General features: G+C 41.9%; 1 protein-coding gene and 1 long non-coding RNA gene across 5 annotated transcripts in view; one reads left to right on the forward strand and one right to left on the reverse strand.

The window, feature by feature from the left end:
- The window catches only part of LOC137181809 (calmodulin-binding transcription activator 1-like), a 58,785-nt gene that overhangs the window by 25,305 nt on the left and 17,328 nt on the right, over positions 1–16,152 (reverse strand). For all 4 annotated transcript variants that reach the window (XM_067587837.1, XM_067587840.1, XM_067587838.1 and 1 more), the window contains exon 4: positions 8,148–8,215. In XM_067587837.1, coding sequence (XP_067443938.1) covers positions 8,148–8,215 — 68 coding nt within the window. The remainder of the gene's footprint in view (positions 1–8,147; positions 8,216–16,152) is intronic.
- Positions 1,397–4,953, forward strand: LOC137182281 (uncharacterized). The gene is made up of 4 exons (XR_010928296.1): positions 1,397–1,472; positions 3,502–3,564; positions 4,379–4,449; positions 4,543–4,953. It is a non-coding gene; the product is annotated as an uncharacterized lncRNA (long non-coding RNA).

Consider the following 16,152-nt stretch of genomic DNA (forward strand, 5'->3'; position numbering starts at 1 on the left):
CCATTTTATATACACCTGGTGGGATGAACATGCATGCACACAAACACACACACATACACAAACGCACACGCTCACACCAGGAGCCATACGTGTAGAGAGATCAGAGATGGCAGGACCTACCGCCATGTGTTCTTTGGGCTCAATGTCAAACCTGCTGCTCAGCAATCAATCATTACACCTCTAAAACGTTAAGGACAGGTGCGTGCGTGCGTGTTCCTGGGTGTTTGTGTGTAGGTGGAGGAAAAATGCTTCTTTGCCTTATCTCATGACAACAGAAAGAGAACAGGCCCGTTAACAATCAATAAACTAGCACATACTCACAAGTGCTCTCTCTCTCTCTCTCTCTCTCTCGAACACACACACACACACATTTACACACCTCCTCTCTCCTTTCCCTGCCCTCCTCTTCTCGATCAACCTCCAGTCTTTATCCCTCTTATCATACTATCTCTTCATTTTATCTTTACTGCTTCTTCAGTCCCTCCATTCTCCCCTTTTCCACTCATTTTCATCTTTTCATCTCATCTATTCCTTCTGCTACCACCCTAGCCTCTGTTTCTGCTCTTTTATTGTCTCCCCTCCCCTCCCCTCCCCTCCCCTCCTCTCCTCTCCTCTCCTCTCCTCTCCTCTCCTCTCCTCTCCTCTCCTCTCCTCTCCTCTCCTATCCTCTCCCCTAGAGTTTGATGTAGACACATCTATATGGACTGAGATGATTGCAATTTACTCAGAACACTGTGTGTAGTGAAATTGAATTTACTTTGAGCTGATTTTCTTTGACACCTTAAATCTGTTCTGTTTTGGGGTGAGCCTACCAGCTTCTTAGCGGAGTGGAGACCCCCACCCTCCGATCAAAGCCGAGTTTAGTCTCTGTCTCAAGCAGTGTGAGTCATCTCAGAGCTGCTGATTCTAATTATGTTATGGAGAAGATGGATGAGATCAGATGTGTGCCTGTGTGTGTGTGTGTGTGTGTGTGTATGTCTATATGTACCTGGGAAATTGGGTCCTAGGGGTAATATAAGGACCATGCCAGTCTCTGCTTATTTTGCAAAGTGTAACTGTATTTATCAGTGTCTAAATAACATATTTTCTCAATTTTTTTTCAATTCAAAGGCTTTATTGCCATGAAAACTACAAGAAAGATTTTTGCCAACAGCAAAAGTAGAATTCTACAAAGTATTTTCTGTTCTTCTTTGAAATTCCTTCTTTACCACTTGACCTGATTTTTGTGTATCCCAGTGTACAGAACAGCGCACCCTTCAGGCAGTGGCTGCATAGCGGTTTCATACACATTTTTGATACACACATTTTGGCAGGCTTTCCTGTGATTGTCATGTGGGCGATACCTACAGGCTGTCAACTCCAAGGTCAGGCCCCGCCCCCCCCCCATCCACCATTTAAGGATTAATGTTACATGTGCTAGCTGGTGAAAGCAGCAGTATGGCATGATTAATGGATGGATTAAACACATACAGGTAAGCTTTCTTTTTGTAAATAGGTGATCCTTTTACATCATGAAGTGTTTAGCTCGTGACAATAACTTTTAGCCATGTTTTTTGCATTAAAAAAACATATTTCTATTTTGTATGTGGTAGACAGCTAACGTTAGCTTCAATTGTTGTTATGCTGCAGGTGATGAGACAGTGAGGCAACTTATGTTTGTCTTAATGTAAAGGACATTCAAGGTGCGGTATGATGGTAAACTTTTTGATATAAGGACCACGGATAACACGTTGACCATTTGGCCCTTTGGCTGACTGGTTAGCGCAGATGTCCGTGTCCTGGGAGACTGGGGTTCCAGACCCGGCGTGGGAACTTTCCCTTACTGTTACATTGGTGTCAGAAGTGGGATGGCTAGACTGTGAGACCATCAGACAGCTACAAGCAACCCGAATCAGACAAGTCCAGTGTTTGATCCTCTCAACAAGGATGAGGCAAAACAGGTAAGCTTTCTTTTTGTAAATAGGTGATCCTTTTACATCATGAAGTGTTTAGCTCGTGACAATAACTTTTAGCCATGTTTTTTGCATTAAAAAAACATATTTCTATTTTGTATGTGGTAGACAGCTAACGTTAGCTTCAATTGTTGTTATGCTGCAGGTGATGAGACAGTGAGGCAACTTATGTTTGTCTTAATGTAAAGGACATTCAAGGTGCGGTATGATGGTAAACTTTTTGATATAAGGACCACGGATAACACGTTGACCATTTGGCCCTTTGGCTGACTGGTTAGCGCAGATGTCCGTGTCCTGGGAGACTGGGGTTCCAGACCCGGCGTGGGAACTTTCCCTTACTGTTACATTGGTGTCAGAAGTGGGATGGCTAGACTGTGAGACCATCAGACAGCTACAAGCAACCCGAATCAGACAAGTCCAGTGTTTGATCCTCTCAACAAGGATGAGGCAAAACGTCACATGGACCAACATGTTTCATGGTGCTGTTTGTGCGTGTGTGTGTTCTGTCGCCCAAGTGTGATATGATTTATATGGACACCGGTATGTAAGGGCTTTTCAGAGTGTAATTCAGTAAAGTGTCTTAGGGTGTGTAAAGCAGTGTATGACAGAAATATGACTTGTGAGGTCCATATAGTTTATAGGGTCCTGCCTCCAGGTGGGGTTGATAGTGGCATCACTTATTTTTAAGAATACCTGGACAACCTGCATTTGGTCTGTATGTTAGTCCAATGTGTATGATAAGTTGTTTAGTTACATCTGATGGATGAGGACCCAGTCACTGGTAATATGTGGAATGCAAAATAACATATTTTTTAAAAATAATCATAGCAAATCTAATAACTATAAAGGCACAAAGTCACTCAACAAAAGAGCTTTCACCCAGTGCAGCCGATTAGTGTCACCATCCCAGCAAGTGGGTTGCAAATAGATAATCAATGAAGAAATCAAATGCTGAATTTTTCAGTGAACATTCTTTTGAAAGATTCTAGTTTTCATATTGACAGTAATCATTCGTCCTGTCAAGTAACTAGAAAACGTTTTTAGAGTGGATTTCTTTCCCTGAAAGCACACACAGAAACACAGCCATGATACCTTTTGCATAATGTTACACAGGGAACATCCTGTTGTCAAGATATTTATGGTAATACCTACTTGTTCTATTTTTTAAGCTATTTAATTACGTTTTATAGGTAAACCCCAGATTTTATTGTGCCCTTCTTTTAAGTTTTATGCTTTGTTTGTTGGTTTTATGCTTTGGTTGCATTTTGTCTGTGAAGTACTATTATATCTGTTAAGTACTCATTTTAAAACAAAGCACTCTCTGTGTGCACATGAAAATGTCTGTTAATCCTTTTTTCCAAACTTTCTCATTGGTGCAATTAGTGTAATTATTATTTTTATCTATAAATCTCGAGAATCCTGCAAGACTTGTAAAGCTGTATTTCCACACTTCCTTATTTTTATCCTCTCTCTTAAAGGAAACAAACAAATAAGACAGACAAACCACTGTGTTAATTTTCAATCCATCTGTTCTTGTTTTCTATTGTAGATTGCCACCGGGAATCATTTCTGGAGTCCAAATGAAATGGATACAGTTGTCAACAGTGAGAAGGTAAGTTGTCATGTAGACATTTGATGGAAATCAATTTGCTTTTTAATACTTTGAAGATATAAACATATGGATATAAAATGTCTTGCTCCTCAAACTGTCTGGTAACAATAAATGTTACAATAAAACATTTCCAATAGTGTCAAAAATATAGCCTGGTGTGTGCAACAGTATCCGACTTGGACAAGTGCCTCCAGTGTGTGGGACTTGTATCCTCCTTCGAGTGGCTTGGCTATAAATGCAGTGGTGAGATATTAAATGAATTGGCAGTGTGTGGCAAAAGGCAGTAGGTGGATATATGTGCAGTAGGTTGATATATGCGTATGATTAACCACTCTATAAACACCTATGGAAAATTATCGTTGTACACAGCATAGGCTACTATACCAACTATTTTTCAGTTTAACAATGGTGTCATTATGAAATTGAAGACAGCTACCTCACTTTATCAGAGCGAGATCGATTGCAGCGTGTGTCATATATGTCATATAATTGAGATTATGCAAAGATGATTCATTTTGCCTCATCGGCACTGACCAGATCATATCAATAAGTGTCTCTTCAGCAGTGAATATTTTTGCTGTTTCTTTTCAATAGATCCACAGTGCGAGAGCGTTATTTAGATCCCTTTCTGACAAGCTAGCATGACATGGTACCAATGGATGCCTTAGGTCGTCTAGTTTCATATGATACCAGTATCTTCACTGTAGCTTTAAAAGTGAGCTTGCTACAGCCTCTGAAAGACAGTAACTCGAGGACGCCGGCGTCCTTGGGGAGTGTAAGTGGTTAAAATGTATATATTCAAAATGTGTTACAGTTTGTTCAGAGGTCTGGCATAAATCCTGCCTCAGACGAATGGTGAATGATAACACCCAAGACCTGTCCCAGGTGAGTATCTTCTTAAGGTTTCTTTAACTCTATAATATACTGTCTATAACTGTCCATTGCCATGTAAAATAAATTGCTTTCTCACCATTTCAGGAGCAACAGTCAGATCTGCTGTCAGATCAGGATAACATACGAGATGATGATGAGCACATGTCTGATGATGAATATGTACCAGGCTCAGAGTCACAAGATGATGATGATGAGGATGATGCAGATGCAAGCATGCAGTGATACCTGATGTTGAAATATCTTATGGGTCAGACACAAGCATCCCAGTTGTGCCCAACACATCAAAAGGTTGGTTGCTGTGTGTCTTTGGATTGAACCTTCAAATATTCTTTGTCTACACATATGACCTGTTTTCACACAGTAGAAAGCAGAAACGTCAACTTTCACGTAGGTGGTCACACTGACGTACAGCTACATAGAGGCCTGTCACACAACGCAACAATACACAGTTACTTCCAGTGTGGAAGTTGCTGGGACGAACAGACCAAAGACTTCTCCTTAGGCTATTATTATTATTATTATTATTATTATTATTATTATTATTATTATTATTATTATTGTATTGTTGTTCCAACTATCAAAACCAACTGAATTCAAAATGAAGCAGACTCAACCAACAAAAGTTACCAAAGTGGCACACACAACACAACAAGCAACAAATTTTTTATAAACCACATTTTTAACCTTTCTATTTCTACTGGTGTACTTCCTAGAGTCTGTAAAACTGCTCATGTCGTCCCCCTGCATAATCGGGTGGAGAAAGGAGTGATCTGAATAACTAGAGACCAGTATCCGAATGATCTTGTTTGGGTAAAATTCTAGAGTCACTGGTAAATTGTAAACTTAAGGAATTACTCACCACAAACCTTTTACATTTTTTAAGCAATGTTGGGTTTTGTTCGTGCTTATACGTGATTCCTGAATTACCTATCTGATTGGCAGCGGTCAGTGAACTTGGGAAGTATTCGTTCAGAGTTTTTACCAATAACTAAGGGTGTTCCACAAGGTTCAATTCTGGGTCCAGTTGTTTTTTTATGACATAATTACAATATAATCTTACAATATTTTATTAATAATATCTCTTCATCTTTAACTAATTGCCATGTACATTTATACACGGATGATACAATATTGTATTGTATTGCAGACTCTCCTCAACCAGCCGTGGAGAACCTGCAACTTTACTTCGATGTTCTCCAAGCCACTCTTAATGATCTTAAACTTTACTGAATGCACATAAAATTCTGTTTATGTTCTTCTCTAGAGCTAGAGGTAATGGTAGCAAAAACTTATGTTCAAACTAACTTCATATTCCCACCGTACAAGGATCCATTGTTGAGAGTTATAGAATTAAAGCACCTTGGTATTTAGATAGATGACAAATTCACATTCAAATTTCATATAGACAATCTTTTCAACAAATTGTGACAAAAAATTGTTTTTTGTACAGAAATAGAACTAACTTTCCTATGTTTTGTAGGAAAAGGACTGATGAAGCTGCTTTTCTCTATTATGGATTATGGTGATGTAATTTCTAGGCATGCCTCTGCCTCTACTCTTAAGCCCTTGAATGCTGTTTACCACTCTGCTCTTCAGTTTACTACCGGTGATGTTTATAACACTCATCATTGCATCCTGTATGTAAAAGTTGGGTGGTCTTCTCTGTCTGAGAGACATGACTGGCATATATATTTATTTATCTACAATGAGCTTATTGGGAAGCTGCCATCTTACATCACATCTATGCTAGATTGGTCCTCTGGACCACATCACACTCAGTCTAATGACTGGCTTTCACTGCAAGTCCCTCGAGTTTGTACTGAGCTTGGAAGCTCTGCTTTTTGTTTTCATGCTCCAACTGCCTGGAACTCTCTACAAAGCACCCTAAAAATGAATACTTTGGTAACCCTTGGACAAGTTAAACCATTGATCACTAACCACACACTCTGTTTGCACCTGTTTTAATTGATTTGTTTTTATATCTTGTATCTTTTATTATCTGTCCATATATACTTGTTTTAATTGATTTGTTTGTATCCTGTATCTTGCACATTTTATTAACTGTACTTATATACTATATTGATTGTTTTCTTTTATCTTGTTTCTTTTATTATTATTATTTTTATACTCTTTACTTTTTACTCAACATCATTGTAAATGATGACCAGCACTCAATGATTTATTGAGTGTAAATAAAGGCAATATATATTTGTTAATATGGCAATACTGATCCACTACCAGGCAGGTTTGGAGAAAATGGCCCTCTATACTATATAGACCTGTGTGTGTGTGTGTGTGTGTGTGTGTGTGTGTGTGTGTATGTGTGTGTCGGTGTGTGCATGTGCGTGCACGTGGACGGTGCCCGTGTTCCTCGCAAACCCTCCGATTCAAGCAGACATAAATGCTATTGATTATAACTGGGCTGTGATGTGTGGGATATAAAAAGCTTTTCCACCGTTCAACAGTGTAGCAGAGCGAAAACAGAGAAGGCAAAGTGGAGGAGAGCAGGAAAAAAAAAGACGGCAAGATAAAGAGACAGAGTGGGTGAGTGAGTGAGTCCGGTAAAGGGAGGAGAGAAGGAGGAGCAGATGAGAAAAGTGAGAGGAGAGGGAGAGAGGAGGTAACAGTTATTACTTTGAACTGATGAGGTATTTCGGTGAGGGGAGAAATGAAGGTCATTGATTGTTATCTTAGTATTGCCCCTACAAGTGTGCAAACGCGTGCGCACGTATGGACTCAAACACACATGCACGCACAGCCACGCACACGCATAAATGTCACTGGCTCCGTTAGCTGAGCCCCTTTCCATCTGATGGGATTAGGTGTAATCTGTTCTAATCGTGCCTCGTGTCATGTGTAAATGGGATTATATCTAACTGCTGCTCAATAACACCAATATGACTGCTGCTGCTGTTGCTGCCGGGAGGCTGAGGCTATACGGCAGCACAACCAATCAATGAGAAATCCATCCACAACATAAACTGTGCAGCTGGCCTCAGGCTGCTCCTGAGAAGAGTCCTTCAGCTCGCACAATGGGAGCGCGGAGGCATCACCTCAGGCTTTCAGTAGTGTCAGTAATCAGAAACCGCTACACTTACTTTCCTTTTTCTTTCCTTTTCTTTTTTTTCTTTCTCTTTTTTTGTCATACCAACATCTGTATTAACTAAAGTAAATGTCAATAAGGTGAATTGTAAATTATTAAAATTGCCTTTCTTCTTCATTCTTTCATCCTCTCTCTCTCTCTCCTTCCATCCTTGCTTCCTTCCTGACTATAACCTCTCCCCATTCTAGGAAAAGAGCTACCTACGGTTCATTTGGATCGATGAATATTCAGTTCTGGCATGTGAATCCCCGTTCACACCCCATCTTATATACACACACTCCCCCCGCCCCCTTATGTCTGAATTATACATCACTTATCCTAATACATTTACATTCATTAATACTCCATTTCCAGCTGACTAGGTGCTTTACAGTCCGGCCATGTTCTGGAGCGTTCTCTACATGTAGAGTAGCCCGTCAGCAGGACCCTTTGGAGACAGTCGACGTACATCTCTAATGTTTTAATCAAACACTGGCACTCAGTCATTGGGATTAAAACAACATGAGTCACTGGCTGATTAAGCGATGCTGTGTTTCTACGTGGGTGTGTGTGTATGTGTGAAAACCAATGTCTGCGCTCTCCTCACCTGGTTTTTGGCGATGTCGTCAGCCACTCATCATGTTTCTCAAAAGTGATGAGATATGCAGCAATCTCCTAGAGAGACAAAGACAAGACGGAAAGGTTATATTAGTGTGTGTGCATGAGTGTGTGTGTGTGTCACGGGGAGATAAAACATAACAGGTATTTCCAGATGACCTGCTGATGCCCACAGAGAGTGTGTCACTATCTGATTGCCACGGTGAGGTCTGGGTGCCTGATTGGTCACAGAGCAGCCAGTCAGGAGACAGATATAGAGGACAGACCCTCAGGGCCAGCAACCAATCACACTCACCGACACACCGATGTCTCCCTCCACTGGGGAGGAAAAGCTATCTCCTAAATACACACACACATGCTACATAAATACACACACACACACACACACGGTGGGGGTGCAGACCCATACACTAGCTGAGAGAGTGCGCTGATAGGAAAAGTTTTCTTGTACTTTGCAGTTTCACAGTTTCTCGTCAGATAAAGCCCGCTCCTAACTTGATTCTTAATTCCTCCGGCTCTCCTCTCCACACTATTTCTATTCTTCCTCCACACTCACATGAATCCAATAAGGAAAAAGAAAGTTCAAATCATACAGGTGCATTCTACCGAGAGTAAGGGAAAACAAAACGTCCATACACACACACACAGACAGAGACACACAGAGATGCAGCCAAAAGAAACCATTGTTTATACCTCCTGCTTTTTAGTCGCTCACGCAACACCGCCTTTTCCCTTTGCTCGGTGAACTCTCTCACCCCTGGCTTCCTCCTTGAAGCATCATTCTTTCTCTCCCTATCTCTGACTCCCATCTCACCCACTTGTTGTGAAAGACTATGAAATGTAAATTGTCCTCTTAAGGCAATCAGTGTTTGAAATGTGGCACAAAGCAATAGTGAAGAAGACATCAACACTCCAGCACTCCTTCATCTGCCCCCTCAGATCAACAGTCTCCACTCCAGACCTCCTCTCCTTCTCTTCCTCTCTGTCTCTTTCTGTGTGTGTGTGTGTGTGTGTGTCTGTGCATGTGTGTTTTTAGGTATTTGTCCCAGTTTGGCATGAGAGCACTCCAGCTCCACGCCGATCAGACGAGATGAAGGGACAAAGAGGAAGACGGAAAGAAAGGCAAGGAGAGACGAAAAGAGAGAGCAGCTGGAGGGTGCTGGCACTTAACTGGATTGTTTTTTAGTATCCTCCATTCAATCTTCACATCCCAACCCCCCACTTCCTCATCCTGCATTTATATGTGTGTTTATTTTTGTATATGTGTGTATGTGTGTGTGTGTGTGTGTGTGTGTGTGTGTTTGCGTGCGTGCATGCGTGGGAGGGACTGCCATCACACCATTAATAATTATCACTATCAAGCTGGCCACTGTTAATGTCTGTCTGTCTGAGCCACATAAAACTGCACTGAGCCGAGTTTAGGCTGGGCACGCACACAGGCACATTTTTTTTATCCACACAACAACACGCATACACACTTATACACACACACACACACGCACGCACACACAAACACAAACACACACTCTAACACTTACACACAAGGAGTGCCTCATTCATTTATGCATCTATTCATTAGCTGTGACAGGCAGCCACCTCTCCTCCTCCCAAACCACTCCGCAGCAAGTCAATATCCTATACGGCCTCCACAGCCCCGGCCAGGCACTCGGGCTCCCCTAGTGACTGTCAGCCAGTGGGAGGCGGTAGGAGAGAGAAAGAGGAGAGGAGACGAGGGGCTGGGAGAGACAGAAGGATGGGAGGATTAAGAAGGAGGGAGAGAGACTTGCAATTAAAGGCCTGCCCCATAAGAGCCATTAAAAAGCCAGAAACAGAAGAGTCAGCTGAAATGGCAGCCTGACACACACTCTCAAACACACCCACACACACACACACACACACACTCACACTGGAGACACACACTCCAGCTCACTCCCTCGCCAACACACACACACACACACAGACATACACACACATGGCCATGTGAAGAGTGACAGAAGTGAGATGGTGAAGGTCGGTCCTCAGGAAGTCACAGTTATTGTCCCAGTGGACACCAGTGATGGAGCGCTTTGTGCATGCCTGGCGACACACTGACCCTTCAGGAATACTGTGAGTGTGTGTGTGTGTGTCTGTGTGTGTGTGTGTGCATGTGTGTGTTCGCTGTGCCAGACACAGGGACAGGGACAAGTGTCTTTCTCCAGGGATCTACTCTAGAAACCCAGACGCTCTGCATGTCTGTGTGAGCCTACGTAATAATAATAATACATTACGACAGGCCCAACTGGATGCGTGCATGCGCTTTTCCAAACACACACCTCTTCCAGTCTGTCAGTGTTGTGAGAGCTAGTGAGAAAGAGAGAGAGACAGAGAGAGAGAGAGAGAGAGAGAGAGTTACTTAAGAAATATCTAACAAAGCAGAGAGCATGAGTGGGAAGTTAGATTGGAGCGAGCGATGCAGTTGGGGAAATCAGCCTCCCACTCACGCATCACTGAGACCATCTCCCTCCAAGAAACTGGTGGCATGTACAGAAAAGCAGACAGACAGACGCACGCACATGCACACACGCAAACACATTCACACGCACTCCTACAGGCCTCAGGGAGATTTCCAGAGGAGGCAGGGAGGAGGAGGGGGGGTGGGGGGTCGCCTACACTGCAACAGACTTATCCAGGAGCTTTCCCCAGGGAGATTCCGTTATAGGGTCTGGCCACAGGCTAGTATGCGTATGTGTCTTTATGTGTGTGAGCGCGTGCACGTTTGAAGCCTAATGATGAGCATCACCCCGACAGAGATCTGGGGAAAACAGAGTTGTCTGTAAACTGGAACTGTCACATCCATTCGAAGTGCCTCAAATGAAGGCTGCCGCTGGTCCTCGCCACAGAAATCGTTTGGCATTGAACAGTTTATTTTGGTGGTACAGGAGGTAGAAAACTGAGGTGTCCTTTTCAGCTACAGAATCCATTTTTGCCTTTCTCCTTGAGTGTGGTTAAGTCTTATATACATATATGGAGGAAAGAATTGCATTAGCATTACCAGGGGAGGTCTGCTGATGCTGTAATTTGTTCCTGAGCACCTCCACCGGTTTTCTCTCCTTCCCAGAACAACCCTGTCAGTGTCTGACGTTAATAGACACTCTATCCAAAATTGCCTCCTGTTTTTATTATTTTATTTTTTTGCAGACTACAGGCTTCTGTGTGGCTTTATTTTCATCTGGAGCACTATCTCAGCCATTCGTTCAACCCACATTTTTATTGATCATGGTCTATTTTTAAATAATTTCTGCTTCAAAGATTCATTGTGTAAATGAAGTGTAACAATGGCAATTTTATGCTAAACCTACATTGTCATGCAATTTGATTATGACCGTAATAATCAATAATCTATTAGAATTGAGAGGTGCCTGCAAACGTGACAAGACCAATCTCTTAGCATTTCTTCTGAGTCCGGAGTGACCTCTAAAATCACCAATGTCACAGGGCAACGGCTGCTTTTCAGAAGACTCAGAACTTGAGATCATGTTGCAACAAGAAATCTGAATGCAGACTAAATTGTGTTGAGCTGATGTAAATGATGCAACGGACTATCGTAAACCAGACCGATAATGTCTTGTTTGCACTATGTTCCTCTAACCTGGCTAATTAAAATGTGTAGCTCTCGACAGAAAGAGAGCCAGACACTGAGTTACGATGAGGATAATTTTGTTCCGTTCTAGCCGCAAAATAAAATTTCATCAAGCTTATTGTAAACCAGAGCAATAATGTGTAGTTTGTATTATATTCCAAAACTGCCTCTCTCCCCAATGTTTGTTACTTTCAACAGCCTTTATATTACCTCCACTGGCTAATACAACTGCTTAATGCTGTTTCCATAACAACTGTTGCAAAGCCCCTGATCAGAATTCCTCTCAAGCTTGCCTTGTGTTTATCATACAAACACCTCATCACACACTGGGCAACACACACATGCACGTACATGGACATAAAAGGATTGTACACACATGAATACAAATGGGCCTGTCTATTAATACACAAAGTCGCTTGTGTGAAAATAAATAAATAAATGGAAATAAAACTTGTCCCGGCCTTCTGTCTATTCTCTTGTTCTCTCTGTGAAACACACACGGATTCGCGCACAGACACACATTTGGTGCTGGTCTGTCATTGGAGGACGAGGTCTGACCTTCAGCGGGGACCCTCCCCTGTCACCTGGTCGGGAGAGGGACATGTGCGTCACATCCATCTCTGTCACACCGCAACTCTCACAACATTCATACACACACACACACACGTACATACTGTACACACACACAAAAAAATACCTCCCATGTCAAAACTAATGCATGCTAGGATGCACAGGCATGCACACACACATACACACATACACACACACACACAGACCTAGAGAAACTTGGTCTCAGAAGAGTCTATGTGGTGGCTGCTGCCCATGTGAGTGACGGCTTTATAATGAAATAGTCACTCTCCCTTCTCATTCACTCCCTCACTCCCTCTCCTTATGGTTTGACCTCTTTACATTCTCTCCCCTTCTCTCCTCCCACCAGTTCACACACTTCCCTCTTTTTTTCTGTCTCATTTCCCTCTCATCTCCCTTTCGCCAATATACAGAAGTCCAAATGGTGAAGGTGGCTACACACACACTCACACACACACACACTCACAGTATGTAAAGTAGCACAAACTTTTTTTAGCAGACACCTGAGAGCAAGGAAGAGTCAGCCCCAACTCACAGAGGGAACATCAATCGTATTTCTTTTTTTTTTTATATAAAACTTCCCCTCTCTCGCACACCTTACCTGTCCTCTTCCACTCGTCTTTTATTTGCATTTGCAGAGACGGCCCCTTCGCTCTCAGCAGGGGGGTGAACACATCAAAGATGGCAACAGGTGTGTGGTGTCAAACACAATGCCAGGACCCCTGCTGCACTAGGGCATCTTGGATACAGTCTATCACAGCCCGCAAAAAACTGCCACAAAGTAAACCAGGAAAGGACGCACGCACACATATACACACAGAGAGACGTATATTTGAAATCTCTAATGACGGATGTGTGTTTGCTGGTGGGAGGTGGAGGGACGAGAGTGAGAGAGAGAGAGGGTAGGGTGGAGTGGTGTCTCAATGAAGAAGTCTCCAGTGGTTGTGTTAACCCCTGATGCCTCATCTCAGCGTGAGTCATTCAGCCCTCTGAGGCTCGTCTCTGCTCTGCTATTGTTGATGTTATTGTTATTGAGGAGGTTTGGTATGCTAAGGAGAGAGAGAGAAAGAGGCACAGAGAAAGAGAGAGAGATGGAGAAGTAGTGGGAGAGAGGAAGAAATAGTGTGTGCCACCTCTCATTGGCATAAATACTTGTTTACAACAAGACATAAATTGGCACCCTGTCAGTCAGTCTCTCTATTTCTCTCTCCTCTAACTCCCTTACTCTATTTCCCTCTCTGTCTCTATCTGTCTGTCTCTCTCCTCTTCTCTCCCTCTGTGCTGCTAAGCATATTACAACACTCCCTGGTTCAGCCCTCTCTCATTACCATATTCTAATTACATTCGTTAAGGGGAGCATTTGGGAGTTTAATGAATAAATTTGAAAGATGGGTCTCTGTGGCGATCTTTATGTTTGTCTCCTCCTCAACCAACTAAAGATGGGAGCATATGTGTGTGTGTGTGTGTGTGTGTGTGTGCGCGCGCGCTCGAGGTTGCACACCTGTGCAGTGTATGTGTGTGTGTGTGTACTCTTGGTAAATATCACTGTTGCTCCATTTCAAAAGAAACAAACAAATCTAGTTAACTGCTGGAGCTCACGTTGACTCCGCTCTCTAAAAGAATCAATTCAGAATTCTGTTTGTCTCATCCAAATAAAGATTTCATTACATTTGTTTGTTGTTTTGGAAAAAAAAACAAAAAAAAAACGTGGAGCCACCCATGTTGAAGCCATGCATATTTAACTCCCCTCAAGCTTCAAAAACAAACTGCTAAAGACAAGCATCAATTTAGAGATGTACAAATTGTCTACAATCTCGGTTTATCTTCTCTATCGACAACAGACCTCAGGGATCCATACCGGGGAGATAGACAGGTAGAGTAAAAACAATCATAAGCAAAAATAAACATTAAAGGTTACCAAACCTGCTCTGGTGACTGGCTTCCACTATTGTGCAGTTTGATCTGTCTCTGCCTAGGACGAAGCCCTGGGCTGTAGACTTGAATAGACTGTTACTATGGGCCCTGCACTCACTCTTTCAGGGTATTGCAAAATGCGAAATACTTTTCACACGGTTTAATAAAGAACTCCCAAATGCATTCCCAATTCGGATGATTGCCAGCTTGTGCTTCAAGTCTAGGAGTGAATGAGTAAAATTCACCTCTTGCTCAGAAATAACACTTTTTAAAAGCTTTTTGCTTGGCCAACTGCCACTGATTACTGACAATTAAACAATACAAAAAGCAACAGAAAAAAGATGTGGAATCTAATTTAACCCCTCCCCTGCAGATTTCACATTTACATCTGCAACTACAATTAATTAAAATTATGCTTTTTTCTTCTTCAGCTAAATACACTAAATTTGGAATCCCAGAACACAATTTTTTTTGTTGACATGAACAGTCATAAGCACAAATCAGGAGTCAGCAGAATTTGTCTGGAGCTCCTTTATTACATCTTGTGGTAAAAGGCCTGGATTTGTTTCATTTTAAATTCAGCTTGATGTAGACTATCTTGAAATCTGTCCACGACTTTCACTCTCCACTGAAACCACTCCATGAAGGACAGACTGTACTCATCCACAGCTAAAAAAATACATGGACAATGAGATGATGTAAGTGATAATATCTGATGGGCATATGCTATGCCATTAATAGTTTATAAGTGTGCGGTATAGTATATCAATAGATCCAAAGGGGCTCCTCTTCACAGTGACTACAGTGTGTGTACAGTGATGATGCAATGCAAAAGGTAGAGCCTGGTGTCATCATGCTCTCTTCAAGTACTGTGACTCATGCTGTGGGCGCCAAAGTATGTTAGCTATCTTTAAACTTCTATATAATGTTGTACATGTATATAAATAAATAAAGGGTGGGGAGGGGGGGGTAACCAACATTTTTACTGTTTACAGACTAGACAGCTACCATTTTCATTTGTGTTATTGCTGTCTATAGAAACTATCACAACCTTTCCTTAAATCTGGTTCTTTTCAGACATTAAATACATGTTTTTTTGGCACAGATGGTTAATAATTGCTCTAATTTAATGCACTTTTAGAAACTGAGGAGGAGACAGACATCAGTCATTGCCTGCCGGGGTAACTTTCCACCTCATATGAACTGTAATGGGCTGTGACTTTCTAGTTCAGCGCGCAGTGGCACCTTATAGCCGAAAGAAACTTACAGCTTAGTTTACAGTCTCTCTGAAAAAGTGATGCTGATGTGTTGATGTGTATTGGACAAAGTTAAGTCTCGCTAGCTGGCAAGCTACATATACAAGCATACTGCCAGAACATACAGGATATGCTGCCAACAAGCGGCAATTATGTAGTTAGGCTTAACACTAGGTAATACCTGTTTTTGAGCTGGGAAATTGTGTTGTTGCCATGTTTTTCTTGTTTGCTGGAGTAGTGATATAACACTTCCACTGGAAAATAATTGAATTTTTGGGACTGAGTGATTTCTCTTCAGGTTTTTTCTTCTATTTTTTTTTTTTTTTAAAGAAAACAGAGGTGTTGTTAGCAAACACCTTCCCTGTCAAACACCCAAAGGCATGAATGAACTATTCTAAGTCTTTGCCATTTGGCAATGACACAAGTTAGATGCTTTCACCTAATATGCAGAGGAGTTTATCATTCCCCCACACAACATTTTACACTGTGCATTCAAAAAAAATGAATTAAATGTATGCACAGTCAGTATGCAAATGTGGCATAAGTATCCCGTATATAGTTGCCTCCTTAGAGTGCAAGATGATGGATGATACATTACAGCTGAGCTAGTCTTAGAC

The sequence above is a fragment of the Thunnus thynnus genome, chromosome 4 (assembly GCF_963924715.1).
Source record: "Thunnus thynnus chromosome 4, fThuThy2.1, whole genome shotgun sequence".
Taxonomy (NCBI): domain Eukaryota; kingdom Metazoa; phylum Chordata; class Actinopteri; order Scombriformes; family Scombridae; genus Thunnus; species Thunnus thynnus.